Source organism: Herpailurus yagouaroundi, unplaced genomic scaffold (assembly GCF_014898765.1).
Source record: "Herpailurus yagouaroundi ecotype Mexico unplaced genomic scaffold, PumYag 188, whole genome shotgun sequence".
NCBI classification, from domain to species: Eukaryota; Metazoa; Chordata; class Mammalia; order Carnivora; family Felidae; genus Herpailurus; species Herpailurus yagouaroundi.
In genome coordinates, this window is record NW_024412419.1 from 32,059,242 (window position 1) to 32,087,175 (window position 27,934).

General features: G+C 44.5%; 3 protein-coding genes across 7 annotated transcripts in view; 2 read left to right on the forward strand and 1 right to left on the reverse strand.

The window, feature by feature from the left end:
• LOC121044365 (tetratricopeptide repeat protein 39B-like) overlaps positions 1-14,279 on the forward strand; it is a 31,336-nt gene extending 17,057 nt beyond the window's left edge. The window contains exon 3 of the transcript XR_005797269.1: positions 13,613-14,279. The gene's annotated coding sequence lies outside the window, so the exon portion shown is untranslated. The remainder of the gene's footprint in view (positions 1-13,612) is intronic.
• GEMIN6 (gem nuclear organelle associated protein 6) lies at positions 6,322-11,602 on the forward strand. Of its 2 annotated transcripts, none has more exons than XM_040496573.1 (3): positions 6,322-6,418; positions 6,983-7,120; positions 10,791-11,602. In XM_040496573.1, exons 1-3 carry the CDS (start codon positions 6,333-6,335, stop codon positions 11,164-11,166), a joined length of 600 nt encoding a protein of 199 aa, XP_040352507.1. In that variant the 5' UTR covers positions 6,322-6,332; the 3' UTR covers positions 11,167-11,602. The 2 variants fall into 2 exon arrangements, with proteins under 2 accessions (XP_040352507.1, XP_040352508.1); XM_040496574.1 differs by having other exon boundaries at positions 6,349-6,418; positions 6,987-7,120.
• Positions 14,280-17,814: 3,535 nt separating the features above from the next.
• Positions 17,815-27,934, reverse strand: part of DHX57 (DExH-box helicase 57) — a 55,420-nt gene continuing 45,300 nt past the window's right edge. For all 4 annotated transcript variants that reach the window (XM_040496566.1, XM_040496563.1, XM_040496564.1 and 1 more), the window contains exons 20-24: positions 25,175-25,309; positions 24,218-24,292; positions 23,415-23,549; positions 20,303-20,503; positions 17,815-18,470 (exon numbers count right to left, since the gene is read on the reverse strand). In XM_040496566.1, coding sequence (XP_040352500.1) covers positions 18,327-18,470; positions 20,303-20,503; positions 23,415-23,549; positions 24,218-24,292; positions 25,175-25,309 — 690 coding nt within the window. In that variant the 3' untranslated portion in view covers positions 17,815-18,326. The remainder of the gene's footprint in view (positions 18,471-20,302; positions 20,504-23,414; positions 23,550-24,217; positions 24,293-25,174; positions 25,310-27,934) is intronic.

The window sequence follows — 27,934 nt, forward strand, 5'->3', positions numbered from 1 at the left end:
GCTGTAGGCATGGGGCTCAGTATTGCTTTACCTGCCTTGGGGATAGACCATTCAATTTCCAGACCATTAAATCTGACAGTGTGTGTCCTCCCTTGGAAAATCACCCTTGGAAACAGACCTTGCTGGGAAAGTCTGGTTTGCTAAAACACATGAGTGAAACACATTATTTTAATGCTTTGGGTGTCCCAAGCAATCAACTGGAACACAATGAGGAGCTAGTACTTAGATTTAAAAAGCTGACTTTGAAAAGCACATTTCTCATTAACTAAAAATAGACTTTTACACGTACAACTGTGCTGGGGTGCCTGGGTGGCTCAGTCGGTTAAGCGTTCAACTTTAGCTCAGGTCATGATCTCGTGGTCCCTGGGTTTGAGCCCCGCGTCGGGCTCTGTGCTGACAGCTCAGAGCCTGGAGCCTGCTTCGGATTCTGTGTCTCCCTCTCTCTCTGCCCCTCCCCTGCTCGTGCTGTCTCTCTCTGTCTCTCAAAAATAAATAAATGTAAAAAAAAAAAAATTAAAAAAAAATTTAGATGTACAACTGTGCTTAAATTATCCCCCATTGTTTAGTTAGTATGGTATAGTGGTTAAGAGGGCAGGCTTTGATCTGATTGCCTGGATTTGTGTCCTTGCTCTGTCACTAGCTAGCCACATGGTCTTGGGCCTCTGTGCCTCAGTGTCCTTTGCAGGGATAATAGTTCCTATTTCATGTTTTTTCTGTGTTCATTAAGATTGAGTTAATACACATTTATTATTACTACTACTACCAGTAGTAGGAATAATACACTGTTCCTAAGTGCAGAGGATTTAAGTTACTTTCTTAGAAACAGCAAAGGTCCCTTTGTTATCTGCTTTGCCAATCTAAAATTTGACCTGTTAATTTGCTTTTTCTGTTCTTGGTCACTTATGAAATAAGTAACTCTCCACCTAAATAATGGTCTTGTGATTTGCCCCAACTTCTTGCAAGGAATAGCAAGCTTATTAATTGGTTAAATATATATTGAAAGTCTACTATTTTTTTTTAATGTTTATTTTTGAGAGAGACAGAGAGAGACACAGAGTGAGAATGGGTGAGGGTCAGAGAGAGAGGGAGACACAGAATCCAAAGCAGGCTCCAGGCTCTGAGCTGTCCACACAGAGCCTGATGTGGGGCTCAAACTCACAAACCATGAGATCATGATATGAGCTGAAGTTGGACGTTTAACTGACTGACACACCCAGGCATCCCAAAGCTTTCTCCTCCTTTTTTAAATTTTATTTATTTATTTTGAGAGAGAGAGAGAGAGTGAGAAAGAGAGCGGGGAGGGGCAGAGAAAGGCAGACACAGAATCCTAAACAGGCTCCATGACGTCAGCGCAGAGCCTGATGCAGGGCTTGAACCCATGAACCCTGAGATCATGACCTGAGCCGTGATTAAGAGTCGGATGCTCAACTGACTGAGCCACCCAGGTGCCCCTAAAACACATTTAAATAAATTATTTATTTCTTTTCCCAGAGAAATACCCATGTTGCTGAAGATCTTTATTACTATTATTTTTAATGTTGATTTTTGAGAGAGAGAAACACAGAGCACAAGCGGGGGAGGGGCAGAGAGCGAGGGAGACACAGAATTCAAAGCAGGCTCCAGGCTCCGAGCTGTCAGCACAGAGCCTGATGGGGGGCTCGAACCCATGAACCATGAGATCATGACCTGAGCTGAAGTCGGATGTTTGACCAACTGAGCCACCCAGGTGCCCCTGAAGATCTTTATTTTCTAATAAAGCTTTGAGTCTCAGTATCAGAATTGTTTTCTATGTATAATGTAGGGCTCACACAAATTACAGTGACAGAAGTGTTCTCTGTCAGCTGTGGCCCACCATTGTTTTTAAAAAATATATTTATTTATTCTTTTAATTTACATCCAAGTTAGTTAGCATATAGTGCAATAATGATTTCAGAAGTAGATTATAGTAATCTATCCTGTATGTATAACACCCAGTGCTCATGCCAACAAGTGTCCTCCTTAATGCCCCTTGCCCATTTAGCCCATCCCCCCACCCACAACCGCACCAGCAACCCTGTTTGTTCTCTATATTTAAGAGTCTCTTATGTTTTGTCCCCCTCCCTGTTTTTATATTATTTTTGCTTCCCTTCCCTTATGTTCATGTTTTGTATCTTAAATTTCACATATGAGTGAAATCATGATATTTGTCTTTCCTTGATGAATTTCACTTAGCATAATACACTCTAGTTCCATCCATGTTGTTGCAAAGGGCAAGATTTCATTCTTTATGATTGCCCAAGGCTTTCTCCTTAGGAGGCTTTGCCTTTTTATTTCAGAAGGGACAGCCTTCTGGGGATTTCCATGTATATCTCACTGGCCAGAAGTATTCATATAGCCATCTATCTGCAAGGGAAGCTGCAGATTGAGTTTTAGCTTTCTTCTTCTTTTTTTGTTTAATTTTCTAAAATGTTTTTATTCATTTTTGAGAGAGAGAGAGAGACAGAGAGACAGAGCATGAGCTGGGGAGGGGCACAGAGAGAGTGGGAGACACAGAATCCGAAGCAGCCTCCAGGCTCTGAGGTGTCAGCACAGAGCCCAATGCGGAGCTCGAACCCACGAACTGTGAGATCAGCACCTGAGCCGAAGTCGGGCACTTAACCGACTGAGCCACCCAGTGACCCTGAGTTCGGCTTTCAAGCCTCATTAGGAGGTTGTGGGAAAGGACTATTAAATGAACCAACCTACAGTAACTGCCACAACACATGTGTAAATAACAACAAGCTACAAAAATGGTATGAAAAGGGCACAGATGAGAAGGAGGCAAGGCAACAAGACCAAGGAATCACCTAAAAAAGACTGTATGGAAATCCAACAGGAAATCTTGGAATTGGCATTTCCTTGGTAAAGTTGCTACTCATAGCCCAGCTTTCTGGTGCTTAAGTGGCCCAAGAGTTGACTAGACACATCCAAGGCTGGTTCTTACCACAAGAGATTAAGGTATAATTTACTCTGCTAATTTATTTATTTATAGTAGGGACTATTCCAGAGTTGCAAATTCAATTTCCTGTGGGATCAGGCAGCTGATGTAAACAATATAGAGCAGCCAAACAAAAGCAATAAAAGTGGTAGAACTAGTAGAAACTAGTGAGGAAGAGAGAGGAAAACTATATAAAAACTTCCAAATTAAAAAAAAAATTTTTTTAATTTGAACTGTGCAGATATTAAACTATCTGCATGTCCCGATATGCCCCCTAGTTTGTGATTTCTGGTCTATTCCTTTCTATTGATTAGAAAGTGCTCGTTTCCCTCTCAAGAATCACCTCTCCTGATCAACACTGTGTCTAGAAAACCAGCATGGGGGAGTCACGAGGCATGGGGAGCATCAAATCAGAACAAGAAGGCAGATAGTTTTAGGAAAATCTATTCTGGGCCAAGCTGAGACCTGATGAAGTATATCGGTTCCCCACGATAGGTATATTCCTCTGGAAAGTCCCCGCTTGCAGATTCAGGGTCTTTGAGAAATACCTCCCAATCTTCTACTTACTGACCTTTCTTCTTTTGTGCCTTCTGCTACCAACCCTGGGGTATTGACTGTCCCGATAGGGTCTAATATAATTAAGTTTCCATTTACTGACATAAAATCCCATTCCAGTCTGGCTTCCAGAGAATACAACCAGGTCACTCAGTTTGGAATTTCGGTCATCCCCACATTCTCTGGTTATCCAGATAATAGATGGTCTCTTTGTACAAACGAACCACAGATCGAATCACATCCATTCTATTTAACATTTAGGGTTAGTTTATTTTTTTTTTTTTTAATTTTTTTTTTTCAACATTTATTTATTTTTGGGACAGAGAGAGACAGAGCATGAACGGGGGAGGGGCAGAGAGAGAGGGAGACACAGAATCGGAAACAGGCTCCAGGCTCTGAGCCATCAGCCCAGAGCCCGACGCGGGGCTCGAACTCACGGACCGCGAGATCGTGACCTGGTTGAAGTCGGACGCCCAACCGACTGCGCCACCCAGGCGCCCCTAGGGTTAGTTTATAAGAGCTTGGAGGAGAGACCTCACTGTTGCCTTCCTGTGCCATAAAAACAAATAAAGTGTTATCGAAGCATTTTTTATTCTGTGAAGAAATTTCTTATCTAGTTTAGTAAATATAATAACTATGTGGAGGCCTGAGATCTTGAAAAAACAAAGAGGAAGGAGGGGTTATTATTGAATGAAGAAAAGAACAGAGAGAAGATCTGTTAACAGATCAAAGTTCTCAACATGCCCTTGCCCCACTCCAATCAATCACCAATCCAGTTGATTTTTCCCTTGAAGCATTCGTTGAATCTACTCCTCTTTCCCCTCTTTTTCATTCCACTGCTATCAGCTTGTGTCCTGTCTGGACCACTGCAATAATTTTTAGGAGCTCAGTACTCAACATCTTTAGCTCAGGTCAATCAAGAGTTGAATGCTTAACCAACTGAGCCACCCAGGCACCCCAGAGCATGCAACTCTTCATCTTGGGGTCATGAGTTTGAACCCCACGTTGGGTTTAGAGATTGCTTAAAAAATATTTCTTGTTAAAATTAAACAGAATGTACTCCAAAATCTAGAACACGCAATTTTGAACTTGGCAGAGGAAAGGGTTGAGAGTGTGTGTATGTGTGTAGGTTTGAGGGGGAAGCAGATACTAGGAAGAAGACGGAAGAAGAGAAGGGGAAGAGGGAGAAAAGCAGAGAGGTGAGAGAAGGGACATCAACTGGTAGGAGGGAGGCACCAGGGAGACCAAGAGTAGGCGTTGACGGGGAAAAGGAAATGGCACATGTGAACTTGTTGAGGGTGGACTACAGACAGGGTCTCTCTGTAAACCTCCATTAGAAGTGGGCAGGCTCAGTCTGTTATAAATCAGCGATTCCAATAGGCAGATGCTGTGAATGATTCTTTAGTTTATCCAGAAGGCTAAAGAGAGAGGGGAGAGAAGGGAAGGAAACTGCCCCAGTCACATCAATTTAAAGGGAGTAATTTAAGCTTGAAGCTAGCTTCCAAAGTCTTTCATTCTGCGGGACAGTTAGAAGGCTTCAAATACAAATGATCAGTTGTCACAGTTGGTTCAAGCTCTTTTGGACTGAATTTTTATGAGGTCAAACGTTTCATTTCACATTGTAACAACTGGTATTTATATTAGCTCTTTGTAGATTTATAGAGGACTTTAACTGGCATAATCTAATTTACTAAAGCCACATTAATATAATCAGCCAATCATTCAACGACTCAAAGTTGCCAAAGGATTATTTGAAACGATGGCAATAAGAAACAATATACTTTAAGGATTATGTGAACTCAAATCCCAGACTGTAAGGGAAAAGCTGACTAATTCTTTTGTTTTTTTTTAAGTTTATTTATTTTTTGAGAGAGAGCGGGAGCAGGGGAGGGGCAGAGAGAGCTGAGGAAAGAGGATGTGAGGCAGCTTCCGTGCAGACATCAGAGAGCCCAGTGTGGGGCTCCAACTCAGGAGCCAGGAGATCACTAGCAGGGAGGTCATGAGCTGAGCCTAAATCCGAGGCTTAATAGACTGTGCCACCCAGATGCCCCAAGCTGATTTTCAATGTTTTCTACATCGTGGTTTGATAGGCCTCTAATTCAGTTTCTGTAAATCTCCCTTGGTGTTCCCATTTGCAGAAACTCAATGTTTAACGCCTTGTACCATTTTTCAGGATCACAGTTAAGAAAAAAATTCCGGACTATGCCAGGAGCCACCTAAGTACCTGAACATAAATCTGCGGCAGAAGCGAGTCTTTTCCGCTTTTCTACTGGGGAGGGGGGCGGGGGTTGGAGGAGAGGCTGGGGCTTTCCCACTGAGAGATCTGCTAGGTGGAATTCATCCCGATCCTGTGCTTTATTCTTTCTGGCTTCTGCAACTCCTGCGGGACTATTAGCAAGGGCACATCCCGAAGGAGCAGAGGTATTAACTGCCTCACACCAGCGGAACAAACAAGTCTCTTGGCTCTATCGCTCTTCTCCAAGGCACTTTCACCTCACACTTCTAAAGCTTTAGGATTTACCTAGAGGGTTCTTGTGCTTCGATTCCACGGCAAGGGTGCATTTCCATGTCTACTCTCAATGAGGACAGGGCACGAGACTTTTCCTCTTTAAAAACAAAAGGTTGAAGTGTCCATCGTGGCAGTGAAGAGGGGTGGCTCTAGCGAACAAGGAGCCTTATTATACAAAAATCTCAAGTCCCGCCCGCATCCCGCGCCCGGCTTTTATCCCCCCACGCCCGCCGACTCCCTCAGACCTCTAGGTGTGACCAAGGTCAAGGACTACAAAACAGAGACTTCTGGGGGAAGGAAGTGGCGCAAAGCATGCTGGGTTTAGACCGCGCCGCCGGGGAGACTCCTTCCTTACCGCGTGGTTGCTGCGTGCCTTTCGCTGTGAGGAGCTGTAACTGGTATATTTCTCGTTTGTCGGGATTAAACGTTAAACACCACCAGGTTTGAGTGCTGCTCTAAGTATCGTGCAGCTGCAAGCTAGGTCAGGGAGTCTGCGCTCTAGAGCCTTCGCTGCTGCCCCCCGGTTCGTGCATCTTCCAAACAAAAAAGAGGAAATGGTCGCAAATCCGAGGCCTCTCCCTGGCGGGATCCAGCGGAGAAACAGCCAGAGAGAGCGAGTGGGTGGATATTAAAGGAGTTTTGTTTTTCAGGTTTGGCTAAAAGTGGTGTGGAGAGCAGACAGAGTTAAAGGGTTTGAGCATCTGCCGACCGGAGTTCAAGGCCAGGGCGAAGGCCATCTGGAGTGGTACTGGGTGGTCGAATATAGAAGTAAGCCGGATGAGTTAGTCCCATGGCAACTCGGGATCTCCTAGCTTTCATATTGAATCGTGAATATCACCTATTTCCTGATACGGAACCTGAGGCAAATCACAAGATGTTCTCTCTGCCTAGCATAGGGATTGGGGCATTTGCTTGAGTGGAACATCTATATTAACCCGGACTGGTGGTGGTTTTTGATCTAGTCAGCTGGCAGCCATGAATGAATGGATGAAGAAAGGCCCCTTAGAATGGCAAGATTACACGTACAAAGAAGTCAAAGTGACAGCCAGTGAGAAGGATTATAAAGGATGGGTTTTAACCACAGACCCAGTTTCTGCCAAGTGAGTATGGGTCCTGCTTCCCAGAAATCATAATGACACCCCTTTGTGCTGCCTGTATGTTATATCCAAACTAAGGAAGTAGATAAATGAAAGCCATGTAAGAATTCGCGTGTAAGAATTGTATTGTCTTTAGGGGCGCCTGGGTGGCTCGGTTAAGCCTCTGACTTCAGCTCAGGTCATGATCTCACGGTTCATGAGTTCAAGCCCCGCATCAGGCTCTGCTGACAGCTCAGAGCCTGGAGCCTGCTTCAGATTCTGTCTCTCTCTCTCTGCCTCTACCCCGCTCACTCTCTATCAAAAATAAACATTAAAAAAATAAAAAAAAAATTGTATAGCCTTTGAATCTAAGTGCTGTTCAAACTATGGATTACCCTGGCACCAGCCAGGTTTGTAGAAGTGAGACACTTTTTTGTTCCTACGTTTTTATTAGAAAATCTCAAATATACATAAATGTAGAGAGAATAGGATAACAGACAACTAGCTTTACCTTTCCCTTCTAAATATCTTTAAGCACAGCTCATTTAATTTTGTTCATAAATGCCTCAATGTAACTTTTAATAGATAAGAACTCTAATAAATGTAACCACAATACCATTATCATTTTATTCATAAATACATCAATATATCTTTTAGCAGATAAAGTCTTTAATAACCACAATAACGTTACAATACCCAATAAAAGTAATAATAACTTTATTAACAGTCGTGTTGAGATTTGCCTGGTTGTCTCAAAAGTATCTTTTTGTATTGGTTTATCAATTTGGTTGATAACATCTCTCACATATCTTGATCTGTGACTGTGCACTTTCTCTGTTTAGTTTTCTTCCCCCCCCCCCCCCAGTATTTTGGGGAGGGGGAGAGCAAGTGAATGGGGAAGAGGGGTGAAGGGAGAGAGAATCTTAAGCAGTATCCATGCTAAGCGTGGAGCCTGACTCGGGACCCTGGGATCAACACCTGAGCCGAAATTGAGAATTAGACACAACCAATTGTGCCTTCCAGGCACCCCATCTTTTTAGTTTTCCGTGTCATTTATTTGTTGAAGAAATGGAATCATTTGTCTTACAGGGTTGAACACATTCTGAGTTTAGCTTATTGCATTCTCACGGTGTAGTTTATTTCATCCTCTGTATTTCTATAAACTGGGATTCGTATCCAGAGGTTTGATCAGGATCAGATTTGTTTCTTGCAAGACTAAAGGTGGTGATACACACACACTTTTTAAATTTTGGAATGATTTTAGATTTATAGAAAAGAAAGTACAGACAGGACCCATCTACCCAGCTTCCCCTGATATTGGCATCTTAACCTAACTGTGGTACATTCCTCCAAACTAAAAATTTACATTAACTAAAGACCTGTCATTTGGATTGCAACAGTTTTTCCACTAATTGTTTGCCTTTTTTCTGTTCCAGGATCCAATCTAGGATCCCACATTTAATCATCATGTGTCCTTAGTCTCTGATCTGTGACAGCTTTTCAGTCTTTCCTTGTTTTTCATGACCTTGACACTTTTGAAGAGTACTGATGAGGTATTTTGTAGAAGGTCTCAATTTGGGTTTGTGATGCTTTCTCATAAATAGCCTGGGGTTATAAGCTTTGGGAAGAGTACCACAGAAGTGAAATCCCCTTCACATCACATTGCATCATATCATGTATTTTATTTAGTTAGGATTTTTGCATTTGTATTCATGAGTGAGATTAACTTGTAGTTTTATTTTTTTAATTATCTCTGCTTTTGGTATTGGCCTCATTTAATGGGCTAAGGCACAGTCCACCTTTTATAGTCTCTAGAAGAGTTTGGTTAGATTAGAAATGTTTGAAAAAATAAATAAATAAAATAAAATTAAAAAAAAAAAAAAAAGGGGCGCCTGGGTGGCGCAGTCGGTTAAGCGTCCGACTTCAGCCAGGTCACGATCTCGCGGTCTGTGAGTTTGAGCCCCGCGTCGGGCTCTGGGCTGATGGCTCAGAGCCTGGAGCCTGTTTCCGATTCTGTGCCTCCCTTTCTCTCTGCCCCTCCCCCGTTCATGCTCTGTCTCTCTCTGTCCCAAAAATAAATAAGCGTTGAAAAAAAAAAAAAGAAAAAAAAGAAATGTTTGGAGCTGGCTCAGTCAGTTAAGCGTCTGACTTCGGCTCAGGTCATGATCTTGCGGTTTGTGAGTTCGAGCCCCGTGTCGGGCTCTGTGCTGACAGCTCCGGAGCCTGGAGCCTGCTTCGGATTCTGTGTCTCCCCCTCTCTCTGCCCCTCCCATGCTCGTGCTCTCTCTGTGTCTCTCAGTAATAAATTTCATAAAAAGATAAAAATAAATGTTTGAACCTTGGAGCACCTGGCTGGTGGAGCACGTGACTTTTGGTGTTGGGGTTGTGGGTTTGAGCCCCACGTTGGGTGTGGAGATTACTTAAAATTAAAATCTTGGAAAAAAAAAAGAAATGTTTGAACCTTAAAAATTGTATATAATTTGTTGGTAAAACTGAGCCTTTTTTCCCCCCTCTTATGGGAAAATATTCTTAAATACTTATTCAGTTTTTATTAATGATTATAAGATGGTTTATATTCTCTCTTTCTTTGACTCAGTAGTAGAAATTTATATTTCCCAGGAAGTTTTCTGTTTTAATTTTCAAAACGATTGACATAAATTTGTTCCTAATACTTTATACTGCCAATCTTTGCTGCCTTTTTTCTCCATTCTAATTAATCTTGCTTGAGTTTTATGAATTTTACATGTTTATTTTTTCTTAAAAAAGTTTTTTATATGTAATAAATAAAAAACTTTATTTATTTGTGAGAGAGAGACAGACAGAGCATGAGCAGGGGAGGGGCAGAGAGAGAGGGAGACACAAAATCCGAAGCAGGCTCCAGGCTCTGATCTATCAGCATAGGGCCCTATGCAGGGCTTGAACTCATGAACTGTGAGATGACCCGAGCTGAAGTAGGGCACTCAACCAACTGAGCCACCCAGGTGCCCCTACATGGTTTTGTTTTTTTTTTATCTTTTTGTTTTTTTCAAAGAGCCAACATTTGGCTTTGGTGATCTTGTTATTAATTCTTATTTTCTATTTCATTGATTTTGTGTTTTGTTATTTTCTTTGATCTACTTTGAAGGTGAGTTACTCAGTTGTTTTTGAACTCTGAAAGTTAAGTCTGTGCCCTTTCTTCTTTTCTAATATACGTTTAAGCCTTTCATAACTCTTTAATGCTTTAACTGCATTCCACAATGATTTAGGCTAGACAGAAAGTTTAGATGTGAGGCGCCTGGGTGGCTCAGTCGGTTAAGCGTCTGACTTTGGCTCAGGTCATGATCTTGCAGTTTGTGGTTTGAGCCCCACGTCGGGCTCTGTGCTGACAGCTCGGAGCCTGGAGCCTGCTTCGTATTCTGTGTCTCCCTCTCTCTCTGCCCCTCCCCTGATCCCACTCTGTGTCTCTCTCAAAAATAAATAAACGTTAAAAAAAAAAAAAAAGCTCAGATGTATAGGACCCTCAGTGAATACTTATTGACCAAGTACAAACATTTGATGGTGAGAGGATTAATTTTAAACAGGGAAGTCCTTCTTCCCTGGTTTCATTACCTGTTGGGGCTGGTGATGCCTCTCATTCCACTGCTTCTTCCATAGATTTATGAGACTTTAGGTTTTTCTTTTACATATCTGCTGTGAACTTACTTTTCCTCCAAAGTATCGTCCTCGTGAACTTCCTAGAAGATGGCAGCATATCTGTGACTGGAATTATGGGCCATGCCGTGCAGACTGTTGAAACTGTGAACGAAGGGGACCATGGAGTGAGAGAGAAGCTGGCACATTTGTTCATGTCTGGAGACTGCAAGGCATACAGCCCTGAGGACCTGGAGAAGAGGAAGAACAGCCTCAAGAAATGGCTGGAGAAGAACCACATTCCCATCACTGAACAGGGAGATTCACAACGGACTCTGTGTGTGGCTGGGGTGCTGACGATAGACCCCCCGTATGGCCCCGAAAATTGCAGCAGTTCTAATGAGATTATTCTGTCCCGTGTTCAGGATCTTATTCAGGGACATCTTGCAGCTCCGCAGTGAGAAGCCAAGAACTGTGGATGCGCCGATTGAAATAAGACTTCATTTTTATTTTTTCCTTCGTGAAGTGTTTGGATGTTAAGTCCATCATATTACAAGACTTCAGAGGCACACGTGTGTCGTGTGTGAGTTTTCGTTCTCTGTTGTTTTGGTCAAATCAAAGATGTGGATTATGAGTGCTAATAAATAGGTAAACCACACGGATAGTCTCACGTGCAACAAAATAGCACAAGGACCCTGAGATCAAGAGTGGCATGCTCTTCTGACTGAGCCGGCCAGACACCTCAGTGTCCTTCCTTTTAATTTCAACATACAGGTGTCTAGTTTGTTTGTTTGTTTGTTTGTTTTTTTAAAAAAAACCTTCAGAGGCTCTTGCAGGGGTAAATTATGCTCTTGATTGAATTTATTCAAGTAAACTTTATTTCTCTATTGTCTTGTTTCTCCTGTGTCCCAGTTTATCTTTGTATCCTGAATTCCCAGGGTGGCTGGCACATAGCACCTGCTTAAAATAAGTTGGTTATATTGAAATTGTGAGCATAAGTGTGGGAGGATTTCCTGCAACCCCAATTTGGGTCTCAAACTAGCCGTGTAGCACACATTAGTTATAAACAGGACAATCAGCCTCCCTGTTAACTAATCAGATTGCACGCTTCAATTAATCCATCTTAGCCATGCTTACCGTGGAAAAGGATGGTATAAAGATTTTTGGGCTAGAAATAATGGGGACAGCTGGAGTTTAAATGGGAAAGTGCATAGGTGAATGTCAGAGACAGAAGGGCGGCATTAACAAAAACGTCTATAATTACGGATTGTTTTGTGTTGGGTCTATAATCAATGGATTAGTTTCCTCCTCATATGGGATAGTCCCTTGGTGCCCGTGTACAGCATGGCCCTTGATTTGTAAAGACATCTGTCTTCTAAAGAGCATAATGCATCTTTGACATTTAGTCTGGTAATCTTGCTAATAATTAAGTCCTGAAACCAACTGCTTTGTTTTTTCAGTTCAAACAATAGGAGAAGGGTTACTGAGCCTAGAAATTATAGAATTATAGTTCGGTAAGCTTTATGTTAGATTTCAACATTTTACAGTCATCTACCTATAGAGCTATGTACTCCCATCCCCCTTTACCCCTTTTTAAAAACCCTATTTGTGTTTTACCATATTGGCCAAAGTCTGCTAGGTTGGACTCCCTTCAAATAATGGAAAGATAAGGGAAGGGTGTGTGTGTGTGTGTGTGTGTGTGTGCATATGTGTGTGTATGTGTGTGTATTTCAAACATTGTAATACGGGCCTGAGTGTGAGAACTTGAGTTGTTTTTTTTTCTTTTTTTTTTTCAATATATGAAATTTATTGTCCAATTGGTTCCCATACAACACCCAGTGCTCATCCCAAAAGGTGCCCTCCTCACTACCCATCACCCACCCTCCCCTCCCACCCACCCCCCATCAACCCTCAGTTTGTTCTCAGTTTTTAAGAGTCTCTTATGCTTTGGCTCTCTCCCACTCTAACCTCTTTTTTTTTTTCCCTTCCCCTCCCCCATGGGTTTCTGTCAAGTTTCTCAGGATCCACATATGGTATCTGTCTTTCTCTGTATGGCTTATTTCACTTAGCATCACACTCTCCAGTTCCATCCACGTTGCTACAAAGGGCCACATTTCGTTCTTTCTCATTGCCATGTAGTACTCCATTGTGTATATAAACCACAATTTCTTTATCCATTCATCAGTTGATGGACATTTAGGCTCTTTCCATAATTTGGCTATTGTTGAGAGTGCTGCTATAAACATTGGGGTACAAGTGCCCCTATGCATCAATCAGTACTCCTGTATCCCTTGGGGAAATTCCTAGCAGTGCTATTGCTGGGTCATAGGGTAGGTCTATTTTTAATTTTCTGAGGAACCTCCACACTGTTTTCCAGAATGCCTGCACCAATTTGCAATCCCACCAACAGTGCAAGAGGGTTCCCGTTTCTCCACATCCTCTCCAGCATCTATAGTCTCCTGATTTGAGAACTTGAGTTTTGTAGTGGAAAACATTAGCAGTATTAGTGTCACATGCAAATTGTATTTCCTTTTTTTTTTTTTAAGTTTATTTATTTACTTTGAGGTGGGGGGTGTTGGGGTAGAGAGAGAGAGGGGGAGAGAGAATCCCAAGCAGGCTCCCAGCTATCAGCACAGAGCCCAACGAGGGGCTTTGATCTCATGAACTGTGAGATCGTGACCTGAGCCAAAATCCAGAGTCAGATGCTCAGCCGACTGAGTCCCCCGGGTGCAAGTACTCTGTATTTTGGTAACAACGTGATGGACTCATAAATTCTTATTCACACAGTACATGTTGATTGCAGTTGATGTGGGCATAACTTTTCAGAGAGATGTGTGGGCATAATTTGTATCTGACTAGTAACTAATAGCCAGACTTTGTAAGTGGTTACCCATTTTGTTTAAATAGGTTTTCTCCACCTTGGCACTACTGACATCGTGAACTGGATAATTTGTTGGGGGGGGTAGGGGAGGCTCCTGTGCATTGTAGGGTATTTAGCAGCATCTCTGGCTTCCGACCACTAGATGCCAGGAGTACACCCCGATCCCCACTCAGTTGTGCTGCCTCCAGATACCGCCAAATGTCCCCCGGTGGGCAAAATTGCCTCCAGTTGAGAACCACTCGTTGAAAACAAGCAAAATCTACATTTTCTCCTGTGAGGAAACCTCCTTATGGTCCTTGTACATGATAAGGTCCTGTATTATAGTTAATCGACCTCCATGGACAAATAGAGTCTTCCTTGAAAGGTTAGCAGATACTTTGGAGACATTTGAAACCCAAGGATGGAATGAGGCAAACTTATTAAAGGGGGACTCTGGAGAAGTAAATGAGTCGTTTTAGCTACGTTATCCCGTTTTGAATTATTGCAGAAGAAAATCAGCCATGGATAATCTCCCCTTCATAAAACAAGTTCAACTTGGAAGGAAAATTAACTCCTTCAGGACATTTTCAATAAAGCCTAGGTTGGAGGACGTAGCAGTAATTGCATTTTCTGCATAAGGAATAATAAAAAAAAACCTTCGCTCTTTGAAATGCTTCTGTTGAAAATGTTTATTAGACACATTGTTATACCATATTTAGGAATACCGTATTTGTCATGTCAGGGTCATCATCCTAAACAGATATTCATTGCTGGTATTTATAGGAAGTTGCCTTTTCAAACAAACCCCTTATACTGTCTTTTGTTGCCATTTGTTTCTTTCCTAAAATGTTGAAATACAGGAGGAAAAATCCAGTAAACTGATTTTTTTTTTTTTTTTGAAAGAGAGAAGGCACAAGTAAGCAAGGGGCAGAGAGAGAGAGAGAGAGAGAATCATTCCCAGGAGGGGGAGAGAGAGAGAGAGCGAGCTCATGTCTACCCAAAGCAGGACTTGAGCTCACCCAATGTGGGGCTCAAACCCGCGAACTGTGAGATTGCGACCTGAGCTGACGTCAGATGCTCAATGATTGAGCCACCCAGGCACCCCCGTACGTTGATTCGAAGTCATCGTCCTCACAGCTGTCTCACTGGGGCACCGCGTCCTGGCTTATTTATTCAATTAGCTGGGCTAGAACTGACTGGGGAGTAGACTCCGGGATGGTCCCCGTTAGGCAAAGAAGGCAGAGGCTGAACCGTCTGTGGGAACAAGCTCGTGTTTGGGCTGCTGTCCTGTATCTTTATGAAACACGGATGCCACTCCTTCCTGCTGGTCCACATGTAGGGCACGAGTGATTCTCCAGCAGAACTCTTTCTTTGCTCTTTGACAAAACAAATTATTAAAACATTTAAGATTTGAAAGCACTTTAAGGATTAGTGATTGGCCACAAATCCTATTTAAGACCAATCTCTTTGATATTATCATTGTGGGGGCGATAACTTAGAAGCTGGCAAGAAAAAGTCTCTCCTGTTAATGATTCATCGTGGTTAATGGTTTACACAGTCATTACGTAGCTTTACATGTGTGAGGCTGAAAGACATTGAATAAGTCTATCACTCTGGAACAGTCTGAAACTATTGCCGTGACAATAAATTGTATTAGCTGGCTCTGTATTGTTTCCACCTGAGGCACTCCGTACTGTGAGTCCTCAAATGTTGACTGACACAGTTTCATGACCAAGTTCTAACTTCTGAAAACAATAGCTCACCCTGCTATTTATTAACCGGTTAAATATTTTAAGCAAACTCTACCCCCTGCATTTAGGAGAAAATAAGCCCTAGGAATTATGCTTAATTCTAGCGTGACGTAGGAGGAAAGAGCCATTGTCTGCCCAGGCTTGTTCAAGCACAAGGGCAATGGGAGCAGAATTCTGCTGTCCCCGGAATCCTCATTTATGTGGCAACGAGGTGACCCTTACAAGACACCCTCGGAGTGTCAAGCCCGAGCTCACCAGCTCTCGGCCCAGCAACTGAGACAACGCAGCAGAATGCAGTCCTCAAGAAGCCAGCCTGGGCCGCACCTGAAAACCACACCGTTGGTCCCAATTTGCTTACCTTTGCTATATATTTTACAGAGTGACTTTCACAATGTCTTCTTTTATGATACCCTCTTAGGGACATATTCAAACCATTGCCTGGAAATGAAAAAGAACACTGACCACATGCTTGCAGACCCACAGTCTGTGTGCTCTGGTATATTATTTAAACTGCTCAAGTGACAAAATGGAAGGGTACAGACCAAAATTCATTCCTCGTCAGGGAGTTTGAATGGTAGTATTCAGATATGGAGCTCAAGCAGGAAGAAGGCACTTTGTCAACCTATGACCACCTCCGTGAGAATGTTGTTACCTATTCTCATTTCCTGAGAAGTCCCCGCAGACATGCACTACAACAGTGTCGCAGACTAATTTTGTAGCAGGTACTGCATCCATATTATTTCCTAGCTAGGTTCCAGTAAAACAAATGTTTGAGAAACATTTACAGAGTTCTCCAGAAAAGAACATTAAATGCTGATCATCTTTTACAGTTTTTTTTACAGTTTATTTAGAGAGACAGCAAGCAGGGGAGGGGCAGAGGGACCCCAACGGGGCTCCACATGGTCAACGCAGAGCCCCACGTGGGCCTTGAACTCACGAACTGCAAGATCATGACCTGAGCTGAGATCAAGAGTCAGATGCTTTAGACACCCAGGCTCCCCAATGCTGACCATCTTGTTGGGGCTTAGAAATCTGGTGTCACCTTGAAATGCTACACTGCACTCTGATCTTCAATCGAAAAGAAGTAGTCCTATTTCATTGATCTCATGTTAGTGATAGGGCTTAAGAAGTTTAGTCTTGGAGGTGAGGATTTTTATTTTATGTTGTTTTTTTAATGTTTATTTATTTATTTTAATGTCTATTTATTTTTGAGAGAGCGAGAGCGCACGAGCAGGAGAGGGGCAGAGAGAGAGGGAGACACAGAATCCGAAGCAGGCTCCAGGCTCCAAGCTGTCAGCACAGAGCCCGACATGGGGCTTGAACCCATGAATCGTGAGATCATGACCCTAGCTGAAGTCTGGCACTTAACAGTCTGAGCTACCCAGGTGCCCCAAGGATTTTTCCTATTCAGTGCCTTCAGTCAAGGCTTCCCAGTCTTTTCCACCTTCTGGCCCACCTGTAAAACGACTTGTGCGACTTGTGTTTGTGCCTGACTGCAGGTGACCAGCCCACGATGACTGCCCCGAGGGAGGGGAGCGATTTCTCAGTACTCTCAATGGATGGTTTTGTTGTTAACTACCACCCGGCCAGCTGGCCAGTCGTATGCTGTGCTGCGGACTTGTGTTGAGAGCTGTGGGTCCACTCAGGCCGATGGCTCGATCTCAGGCAGCCAATATGAGCTCCGCTACGGCACCAAGAGTCCACACTGGTTTAAAAAAATGTGTTAGGACGGTTTTCTCCTGCATTTCTCCTGAGCAGTTCTGTAATGTGAGCCTTGTTTCCAGGGCAAGTCAGAGCCTGAATGCTGTGGGTGCTGTGCATATGCGTGTCTTTTATTTAAAGTGATAACGTGAATTCATGCCTTTTAAAAATACTACTTAGAATCTCAGCTCTTCAAGTGCGCCAAAGTTTAAACATGCTTGATGACCGTTTTGGACAGTCCAGGAGGTTTTCTGGAAACTGAACAGAAATAATACCTTAAAAAGTGACCACCCTTCACTGCAGTGGTTTTGCTGATTCGTTTGAATTCTGTCTCTAGTGTGAAATCTATAGTGACTCTACCTGAGCGCTAGACAAACACAAGAATATTTTTTTCTACTCAGCCCTTCGGGATTCTTCCTGGCCACGCTGAAAAATGTCCAGAGGCAATGTAAATGTACTCATGGTTTTTCCACATGCTGGCTCCCCATTCACCTAAGTGGTGGTTGAAAATAAGCAGTCTCGTGGAAGATATTTTTATGGCTGTAAATCTGACACTAGCATGGCAAACTTTTCTACATCGACCGTGCCAACTCTGCTCTGAGAATGCCATCAAAATTCCCCTTTGGGTAAGGAGGAGTGTGGCCATTAGATCTGGGTGTGTGCCTAAGAGAGAGCAGAGATTCCTAAATGGAAAACCTAAAACAGCACGAAGACACCTAGACGGTTCTGCTTTCGAGAATATGAACGTTAAGGGTGAGACCAGCTTGCATTCTAATAACAGATAAGAGCTCTTTAAGTTTGTTTTTTTAGGTTGACCTTTAATGAGTAAAAGTAAAAATCCCTCACAAGTCAAGTTTGCTTTGTAGCCAAGAGCCTAAAATGAAATTTTAATTTTTCTTGCTCACATGATTTTTTTTCTCCTTTTTCCGTTCTAACTTCTTTCAGATGAGCCGTTATGATAGAAAAAACATTCAGTATTTCTCCTCATGCTCCTCCCTCACCCTAGTAAAAAGCAGGAGAAAAAAAATACATAGAATAAAACAGAATTGTATTAAACATTCACTTTTGTGTTACTGGGTGAATTTCCTTCATTCCGGGACAGTCCCAGAGAAAAAGACAGGCAAAGCTGGTTTTTCGACCGCCTCACACCGACACTCCAAATTGTGCTGGGAGGGCCCCTGCTCGGTCTGGGGGTCTGGGAGGCTTCCCTCGAGCGCGGCGCCTCAGGGCTTGGCTGGAGGTAGAGGTGCTGCCGTCATTTCCCGGGGGAGCACAAGGGGCGGGGCCGGCGCTCTCCTGAGGCAGGTCTTTATTGTGTGGTGACAAGTTTCACAATCATGCTGATGATCCGGGATCCTCGAGGACACGTACACAGATCTGTGCTGGGGTTTTTTATCTTATCCTGGAGGAGCTGGTCAAGTTCACAACGAAGTTCCTTTACTAATTCGGCCACCTAAAATGAAAGTTGCAGCGTAAGCAGCGCTTGGGTCAACGGGGGAGGAAAGGTTATTACAGGAAACATCCCAGTGATGATTATCATTATTCTAGATTGCTGCTATTAATTTTACCTCCACGTGGTGGGGGAGGAGAAACTAACAGAATTTATTCTAAAAACGCTTCTAAAATTTCTTGATGGAGGCGCCTGGGTGGCTCAGTCGGTTAAGCGTCTGACTCCGGCTCAGGTCATGATCTCACAGTCCGTGAGTTCGAGCCCCGCGTCAGGTTCTGTGCTGACAGCTGCAGCTCTGAGCCTGGAGCCTGCTTCCGATTTTGTGTCTCCCTCTCTCTCTGCCCCTCCCCCACTCATGCTCTCTCTTGCTCTCAAAAATAAATAAAATTTTTTTTAAAAGTTTTAATTTCTTGATGCAGCTATAGGAATGTTCCCTCAATGTCCACATCTCCTTTCAAGAAAAGATTAAATCTGAAAGGATGGCTTTCATGTAGTGTTCTCCATATTAAAGCCTGGTCACCTTTTATAATTTGTTCCAAGAGGAGAAGCAGGAAAATGGAAAATTAAAAATGGTAGATACTAAGAGAAAAAGTCTCTAGCTTTAGGATACATTCTATGCTTTGCTGGGGCTAATAGCTCCACATTCTTTATGGCATTTTGCTGGTGCTGCTGTTGGAGCAGGCACTGGAGCGGTCTTCCCGACATGCTTTGCCCCTCCCCCGTCGTCTGGCCACCGTGCAGTTTGCGCCCAGACGGAACTCAAACAGGCTCGTGCCGTGGGCTTTGCCAGAGTGAATGGCTCAGGTGACCCGGGCCTTACAGTTTATGACACTCCTTTGGCCACAACAGTTGGTTTAAGAGAGGAGGTTTCTGGTCTGCCCTTCCGGACACTACGCTGCAACAGACGTGAGGCCGGGGGCCGCCGCAGCCATCCTGCCCCCACAAGGTCAGCCAGCCTCTCGTCACCCAGCTGCCTGGCCTTCCGGAAACTGTACTGGGCAACACGACGGCCACTCGTCACATGTGGCTCATCCAAGGGCCACTTTGAACTGAGATGTGCGGTGAGTGCGCACAGTCCAGATTATGACGATGTCACATGAAGAGGAGTATCTCAGTGCGCCCTTATACGATGACACGATGACATGAAAACTTTTTAGATGTGTTAGGCTACATAAAATTAAGATGAACTGCGCCTATTTGTGTTTTTCAAATGTGGCTACTAGAAAAATTGAAATTACACATGTGGCTCACGTATTTTTATTCGACTGTGCTGCTTTAGATGTTACAGTTCAATGTGCCAATAAATTCTCTTTAACGTTTGAGTTGGTGTTTCTGCTTCTTGCCGTCTAAGACCTCTACCTGATGCAAATGTCAAAATGAATTTTTATTTCCTAAGCGTATACTCTGCCTCCAGTGTCTCTGCAGACACTCCAGTAGTGAACATGTGAGACCTGACAATAGACAATTCAGATCCATTACCTTTTTTTTTTAATGGTAGTGGTGGAATCAGGGTGATTTTTATTTATTTTTGCTCATCTGTGTATTTTGGGACTTTTCTTTGGAGAACATGTGTTATCTGTTGAACAGTTAGGAAGGTCCAACGTCTCGCCTGCAGCTTCTGTCCTGAGCCTCCCACGCCAGCCCGTCCTGGGCTCCCCTCCCAGTGCCCTCCTGGTCTCTCACTGAGGCTCCGGGCCTGGCCTCTGTCCGTGGCCCACTACCCTCTCCTCATTCGCTCTTTGCCAGCTCTGCCGTCCTCGCTCCCTGCAGGAACCCGTCTTCTCCTTGAAGCCCCTCGGGGCCTGTGCCTCCTAGACAGGCCCGCCAGCCCTTACCTGATGGGAGGCAGCCGCAAAACGGATCCAGCCGTCATCCAGGGACACGACAAACGCTCCTCTCTGAAGCTGCACGCTCACCTGGCCTCCCCCGAACAAGACCAGCGGGTACACGGACACCATGCTGCAGTCTCGGATGAACACCCGACTTGTTCTGATCTTTTCGTGGTACACCAGGTAGGGGCTGTCAAAGTGTCTGACCTGGAACAGAAAACCTCAGATGTGGACACCGGCAACCGAAGGGGAACCCCACCCATTCCACAGATGTAAGCACCGCCTGGCCATCTGGGGCTCCCCAGATTGTCTCCGGCCCGAACCTTCCCCCCGACACCGGACTTATACAGCGACTGCCCTCTTGACGTCTCCCTCTGGACGTCTAACGAGCATCTCAGACTTAGGTTGAAAAGGAATTCTTGATTTTCCCACTCCTTTCCAGCAGCATCCCCTCCAGCTCAGTAAATGATGCACTCCTCCTCGGCTGCTCATGTCCCAGACTGAGAAGCCTTCGACTGCTCTTTCCCCTCACTCCATCGAAATGGTCACTAAGTCCTGTTGCTATTCAAAATACATAATGAAACGACATATTCTCACCACCGGTATGGCTCAAACCATCATCAACTCGCACAGCCCACTGCCAGGGCTTTCTAAGTGCTTGCTGGGTTTCTGCTTCGCATCTTCACGGTCTCTTTCCCACCCGGCAGCCACCATGATCTTTCAAAAACGACACCCGCCAGTGACTTCCCAAGAATAAAATCCCAAATCCGTACCATAGCCTACAAGGTCCCACACAACCTGACCTGTGCCTGCTTGTCTTAAAACACGTGCTGCTCTTGCACTGATTTCCTCTGCTGGAATGTTCTTCCCTGACCACTCTGGGCAAAATGGCCCCTCCCCTATCACTCCTAAAATCTCTTACTCTGTCCTATTTCTTTTTTTTTAATTCTTTTTTTTAACATTTATTTATGTTTTGAGAGACAGAGAGAGACAGGGCACGAGCAGGGGAGGTGCAGAGAGAGAGGGAGACACAGAATCAGAAGCAGGCTCCAGGCTCTGAGCTGTCAGCACAGAGCCCGACGCGGGGCTCAAACTCACGAACCGTGAGATCATGACCTGAGCCAAAGTCGGTCGCTTAACCGACTGAGCCACCCAGGTGCCTCACAATTTCTATTGTTCTATTTCTCTTGATAGCATTTGTTACTAAGATGAGATGACTTGTTTCTTGCCTGTCTTCCTCAGCAGAGCATAAGCTCCCGAGGGCAGAGACCCAGTCTGTCTAGTTCACCTGCCCACAACAGGGCCTGGAAAAGAGAGGGCACTGGTATGTACCAAAGGATGCACTGCATGAATGTCATGATGAACTCAGAAGAGGGGTGGCCCTAACTCAGTCCTCTGGCCCCTAGGTACGTATGCAGCTGACAGCCAGAGGACCTCCGGGTCCTCCAATTCTTCTGGGCTCTCGGAGATACTTTTCATGCTTTGCGGACACGTTACTCAGTAGTTCCAGGGGGCCGAGCAGCCCGAACACTTCAAACTCTCTTCCCCCATCCCCTGTCCCCCCACCCCCCGCCCCCCCCCCCCAGAGCTTTACTGAGCATCTGCTTTGGGCTGGGTGCCAGGCTAGCCAATGAGGACATAGAAATGAATACACGTCCTGTTTTTAGGAATTTCACAATTCCATGAAGACGTACCACAAACCGTAAAATAATGGGATAAGCGCAACAGTGGACAAAATGCACACCTCGTGCTGGTGGGACAGAGGAGCAACTTCGAGGGGGAGGGACCCCGGGGAGGTGGTTTTTAATGGAAGCTCCGAGGACAGGTAGGAGCCTGCTGAGAATGGACTGTCATCCCAGGCTCCGAGGGAGTGCGTCATACGTCATGGCACACCGAGTGACAGAGGGAGGAGTGACAGGGGACATGGTAAAGAGGGGCAGGTGTGAAGGGTCGGATGAGAGTGTATGGGAGCCTCCATATATGAAGAGTTTTAAGCAAGGGGATGATATGACCAAACGGAGGTTTTGTAAAGTTAATTGTGGCAGCAGTATTGTAAAAGGTAGGAGAGAAAGGACCAGAAGTCAGATCGTTACAGCACTCCAGGTAAGAGGCGGATGGTGGGCTTTGAACTGAGGCAGGGCGGTGGGGAGAGGACGCGCAGGCACATCTGGGAGCGTCGACAGGCAGAACTGCTGCCCGGCGCCCAGATGGACTGGAGTGAGGCGAAGAGTGGCAGGGTCTCTGTGCGCGGGGGCCTCCGGCTGGGAAGGTGCTGTTTGCCCAGGACAGGCGAGAGAGGAGAGAGGAGAGAAGTGGGAGACAAGGAGCCTGAGCTGACTGGCAGGCGTCCGGCTGGGGCTTCCAGCAGGAGGGCTCAGGACAAGCCCAGGCACAGGGAGAGCAAGCTGGGGGCTTTGTGACAGCTCCACGTGGCAGTTTGGAACCGCGGTGTCGCGCTCTGCGGGTTCGGGAAGAGTAAGTGCTCCGCAGTGAGACAATGAGGACGAGGGACAGAGCGCCATTTCAGAGCAAAGGAGAGAAACCAGCAAAAGGGGTATCGGGTGGTGATGGGAGAGAGAGAAGAAAGTGGTATTTCAGGAGCAAAAACACATCAAAGATGGTTTCAAGAGGATGGGAGGTTAGCAGGGTTGAATACTACACTAGAGTCAAGCAGGAGGAGGACCAGGGAGGGGGTGGACCCCAAGGAGGTCACAAGTCACTTCTGGGGCTGGGAGAGGGTGTTGGCAGCAGGCAGGAGGGGGTGCGAAGTGAGGGAGCGCCAGCAGCAAGCGCCCATCACTCCCTCCCTGGTCAGGCGAGGATTTAGGGATGTGATTAGATCCTGACTGCTTAAGTCACCGCTGCAAAGACGCAAGCTTACACTTGAAAGCAGGCTCGAGCGTTTTTTTTTTTGTATCCAGTAGAATTTTCGTCAAATGGAAATAGTCTTTCCAAACACAGTCCAATTTCCAGTCTGTTCACGCTTTCTCAACCTTCCCCAAGTCAGTGGTGCTGCTGGGGACAGCAGGTGACGGGATGAGGTCTGCTGACTAGAAGGGGCTGTGTTGCTCCCCTGAGACCTGCCCTATGCAAACGTGAGTGGACCCGCCATTCCGACCTGATAGTTCACCGAGGAAGGATGAATGTGCACATATCCATCGTTCTTGGTGACAAACTTCAGCTCCTCTGATTTTGGTTGCATTCTGACAGCTCCAGTACTGGTCTTGTGAAATTTCCCTTCTGGGCTTTTCACCTAAACAACAGGTATTCACAAAAAATATATATATATATGACATATGTATATTTCCATTGGAAAACGAGCAGACAATGTGTCAGACGTTCATTGCAGATGTCAACTGAGCATTTAACAAAACGTTAAATGAAAACCAATTTAGTACTCTCACAAATTCAGTCTTTCTAAGTTTGACAAGGGCTGGATAATTAAAACTCAGGTAAAAGTCCGACAGCACATACAGGTAGGGTTTTCCAGAAAGCTGGCCACAAGTGGTCCCATGGCAAAGCACTGACTTGTTTGATTTTGTTCCTACCTAACCGTAGTACAGAGTAGAGACCGTAAGGAAAACTATAGTAGAATCAAGTTTCTACCTAACATAAAAGGCTAGTTATGTACACGTTGCCCGACAGGATAACATTTATGTCCATTTAAATTTCTAGTATGTCAGAAGGATTCAAAACAAGCACCTCATTTTATACAATAAATGTGTTCTTGAACAATATTATCTTAACAAATTTGGATAACTGAAGCACTGGAAATGTATACAAAGTTTAAAAGGCTGTGTGTGTGTGTGTGTGTGTGTGTGTGTGTGTATCTCTTTAAGGTGATTAATGTGTATGTCTTAACTTAAGTCCCTTGGCTACGAATCAAAGAAGTGGGAGGACCCAGGAAAAATGTTTTGTTACCTGCACTACATTTGGATAAAGAGCAGCACACAGCATTGCTGATATCAGCTTGGGGTTCTCAGCATTTGAGTTTGCCTAGGAGAGAAAGACAGCATTGATCTTATAAGTAATGTGGCCACTTCTGTTTGTACCCTGGAACTTATCATCACATTTCACTTGCTTTCTATCTTAAAACAAAACAAAACAAAAATACCTTATTTCTATCCTTGTGCTGGAAAAACTCTTCCTTTCTAAGTAAAAAACAAGGTAAAGTAAAAAACCATATGCACATAGGGCCCACTCCAAGAAGCCCACAGTTAACTCTGGGTCTCTGCAAAGCAATTACAAAGCCAGTGCTCCTAAGGATCCGTGGAGACAGACTCTGGTTCAGGAGATGGTCATAAACTGCAGAAAGTACTAATTGCACTGAGAACAGCGGGGCATCAGGTTCGTCTTGAAGAAGTGTTCTTCCTGTGGTCACAGAAAAAACTATCCTTGGTTGGAAAAAGGCTGGTGTGATTTAAGAAGACATTACTGAAACATGTTTCACCTCTTATGGGCTTATCAAGAACCAGCATGAAGATTAAAAAAAAAAAATAGTAGCAACAGGAGTGCTACTCCTGCGCTACAGGTGGCGCAGTCAGTTGAGTACCCTTTGTGGGTTCGAGCCTAGCATCAGGCTCACTGCTGTCAGTATGGAGCTCGCTTCAGATCCTCTGTCCCCCCCTCCCCCCACCCCTCCCTTGCTCTCGCTCTCTCCCTCAATAACAAATTAGAAAACATGTTAAAAAAATAGCAACAATTAACAACAACAAAAAAAACCCTTTTGTTTTTTGGAGTGTTTACCTGACACTTATTGTGGAAAGAAAATCAAGAATGTCACCAAGCCCACTGCTCCTAGTGCTTAAGTGAATAAGACCTACCAATGTACCTGTGCTGATTAAAGAGAAATAACAGCACTAACTACACATTCTTTACCTCTTCGCCTGTGGCGTCCAAGATACCGTCTCCTGCTTGGGCCCTTTTCTCAATTTCCCTTGCTCTGAGTCCCTCCTTTACAAAGCCGATGTCTGATAACAGTTCAGTGAATTGTCGTTTGAGGCTGGCCATTTCCTGAAAGAAGTGGGAAAAAATATTCAAGCACAGGCATCAGCAAATCAAAGGTAAGTGCAGGGTCTTTGCTTCAGTGGCTAGTAATGAGGCTCATCTGGGTTCACCAAATAGGTACGAAGATTATCTTGTCTGGTCATTTCCAGAAGGGCAGTTTTCACTTAGGCAAATCGGCAGAGAGAGTGACAAGAGTTACACAGACATTCACCAACTTCATAAAACCCAAGGATCATTTATTTGACTTAGTTCGACATTTAAAAAAACACATTCATTGGATCTGGGGTAGGTCTGACTTCCTGAAAATTCTCAGGACAGCAAAAAATGTAGTTTACTTTGTTTGTAGTTTACTTTGACCCCGGCTCAAGGTGCCGTGACATCATCTGATTTTTCCAACTTGCATTTCTGCTCAGATCCTCGTAGTTCCTTACCGGAGCCTAGAGTGTGCTCTCTCAATGTGTGCAGGACACCCAGCTCACTCACCCAGCTTACTTAGGGAGTTAGTAATAGAACTTACTTTCTATTACCTTGTGATGTCTCTGGCTCACATCTCTTCCTAGGAATAAGGATATTATTAAGTGGTTTAGATTTAGATGTCCCCCTGTGTAACTGAGCACAAGTGTGAGGAAGAAACAAACAGACCTCTTTTTCTTCTGGCTTCTGCTCAAGCATAGGCTATGTATCAGATGATGGGGAAGAGGTTAGAACCGTCAAAGGAACTGAGAGCTGAGCACTATCTTGTCTCCTGATGACAGTTCAGGGATTTTCTTGGAATATCTCAAGTACATATGGATAATACAGCAAAATAGAGCTAGGACTTCTCTATCATGACAAGGTTTTAATTGCTAATCTTTTTTTTTTTTTAATGTGTGTTTTTGAACGAGAGACAGAGCATGAGTGGGGGAGGGGCAGAGAGGGATACAAGGAATCCGAAGCAGGCTCCAGGCTCTGAGCTGTCAGCATACAGCCCGATGTGGGGCTCTAACTCATGAACCATAAGATCATGACCTGAGCCTAAATCGGACGCTCAACTGACTGAGCCACCCAGGCACCACCCCCCCCTTTTTGATAGTCTTAATCTTAATGTCTTTAGTGAGAAGAGGGAACTCTGATGGGCATCCTGAAGAAAATGTATAAATAAATTTAGTAAGAAATGTAATTTTTTTTTATGTTTATATTTGAGAGAGAGGGAGAGAGAGAGTGGGTGAGGGGTAGAGAAGGAAGGAGACGCAGAATCCGAACCAGGCTCCAGGCCCTGAGCTGTCAGCACAGAGCTGGATGTGGGGCTCAAACTCACAAACTATGAGACCATGACCTGAGCCGAAGTTGGACGCTTAACTGACTGAGCCACCCAGGCGCCCCGTAAGAGGTGTAATTTAAAAGAAGTATCACTTTACACTTAAATGTTAGTGACTTGAGGAAAGATCTATTACTGCACCTCACATATAACACACCCTTCAGACCAGTGGTTCTCAACGCCAGCTGTATACTATCACCTGGGGTGCCCAACAGACATCAACAGATGCTTAGGCTCTACCCACAGAGATCCAGGTGTAACTGGCCTGGGGTGAACCTGAGTATGTTTACTTATTTACTTTATGAATCTATTGTGATTGACAATGACTGCTTTTGATGAACTTAGAATGTATCTAGAGCTTTTCTCCTCTCCTGATGCCTCACCTCCAGGCAGAGAATGAAGGCAAACAGTGGGATGCTCCTGAGGTCTCTTACTTCATTGTAAACAACCAAATTCACTCACTCACGCATTTCTTCAGTGAATCTTTACTGGGCGCCAGCTATGTGTTAAGCAAAGTTCTGGCGCTGGGAATACGGTAAGGTCTCTGCTCTGACGGAGCTTGTGGGGTAGAGAGATAAATATCCAGGCAGTGGTAAGTACTAAGGACATAAATTTTGTGTTCTACTCCAAGACGTCTTTTAATATGAAAATAAACTCCTTCCCCTTGAAGGAAAAATAAGATACAAACAGAGAGGGAGGCAAACCATAAGAAACTCTTAAATACAGAGAACAGACTGAGGGTTGATAGGGGTGGGGGGTCGGGGAGGCGGGGGAAGATGGGTGATGGGCATTGAGGAGGGCACTTGTTGGGACGAGCACTGGGTGTTGGATGTAAGTGATGAATCATGGGATTCTACTCCTGAAGCCAAGATTTACTGTATGTTAGCTAACTTAACAACAACAACAAAAAAGTCCTTCCCCTTCCCAGCCTCAAAATCTTTGAGTAAAACAGATGCTTTGCAAAGATGTGTACCAGCATTAGTCTGGCTTCGCAGACCACTTTGGAAAGGGGCCTACAACACTGTCACAACAGAAGACAGAACCCTCTCTGCTATTACAAGATAATAAACTTTCTCTTTCTTGTGCACTCGTTATTGACATCGTAGCCTCTGACCGTCATAAGAAAAATTAAAATCCAGTTCAGTATTCGTTGTCTGGTTTTGAGGAGAAGGTGAAGAGTTTGGGATGCTCACTGTCCACTTTGAGAACATCATGAAAGCTATGGTCCCTCTCTCCAGAATAAAGCACACATGTACAAGCATATACTTTTGTGCACAATTTCAGGGGTTTATGGACACAGGTTAAGAATGCCTGGTATAAGGGCGCCTGGGTGG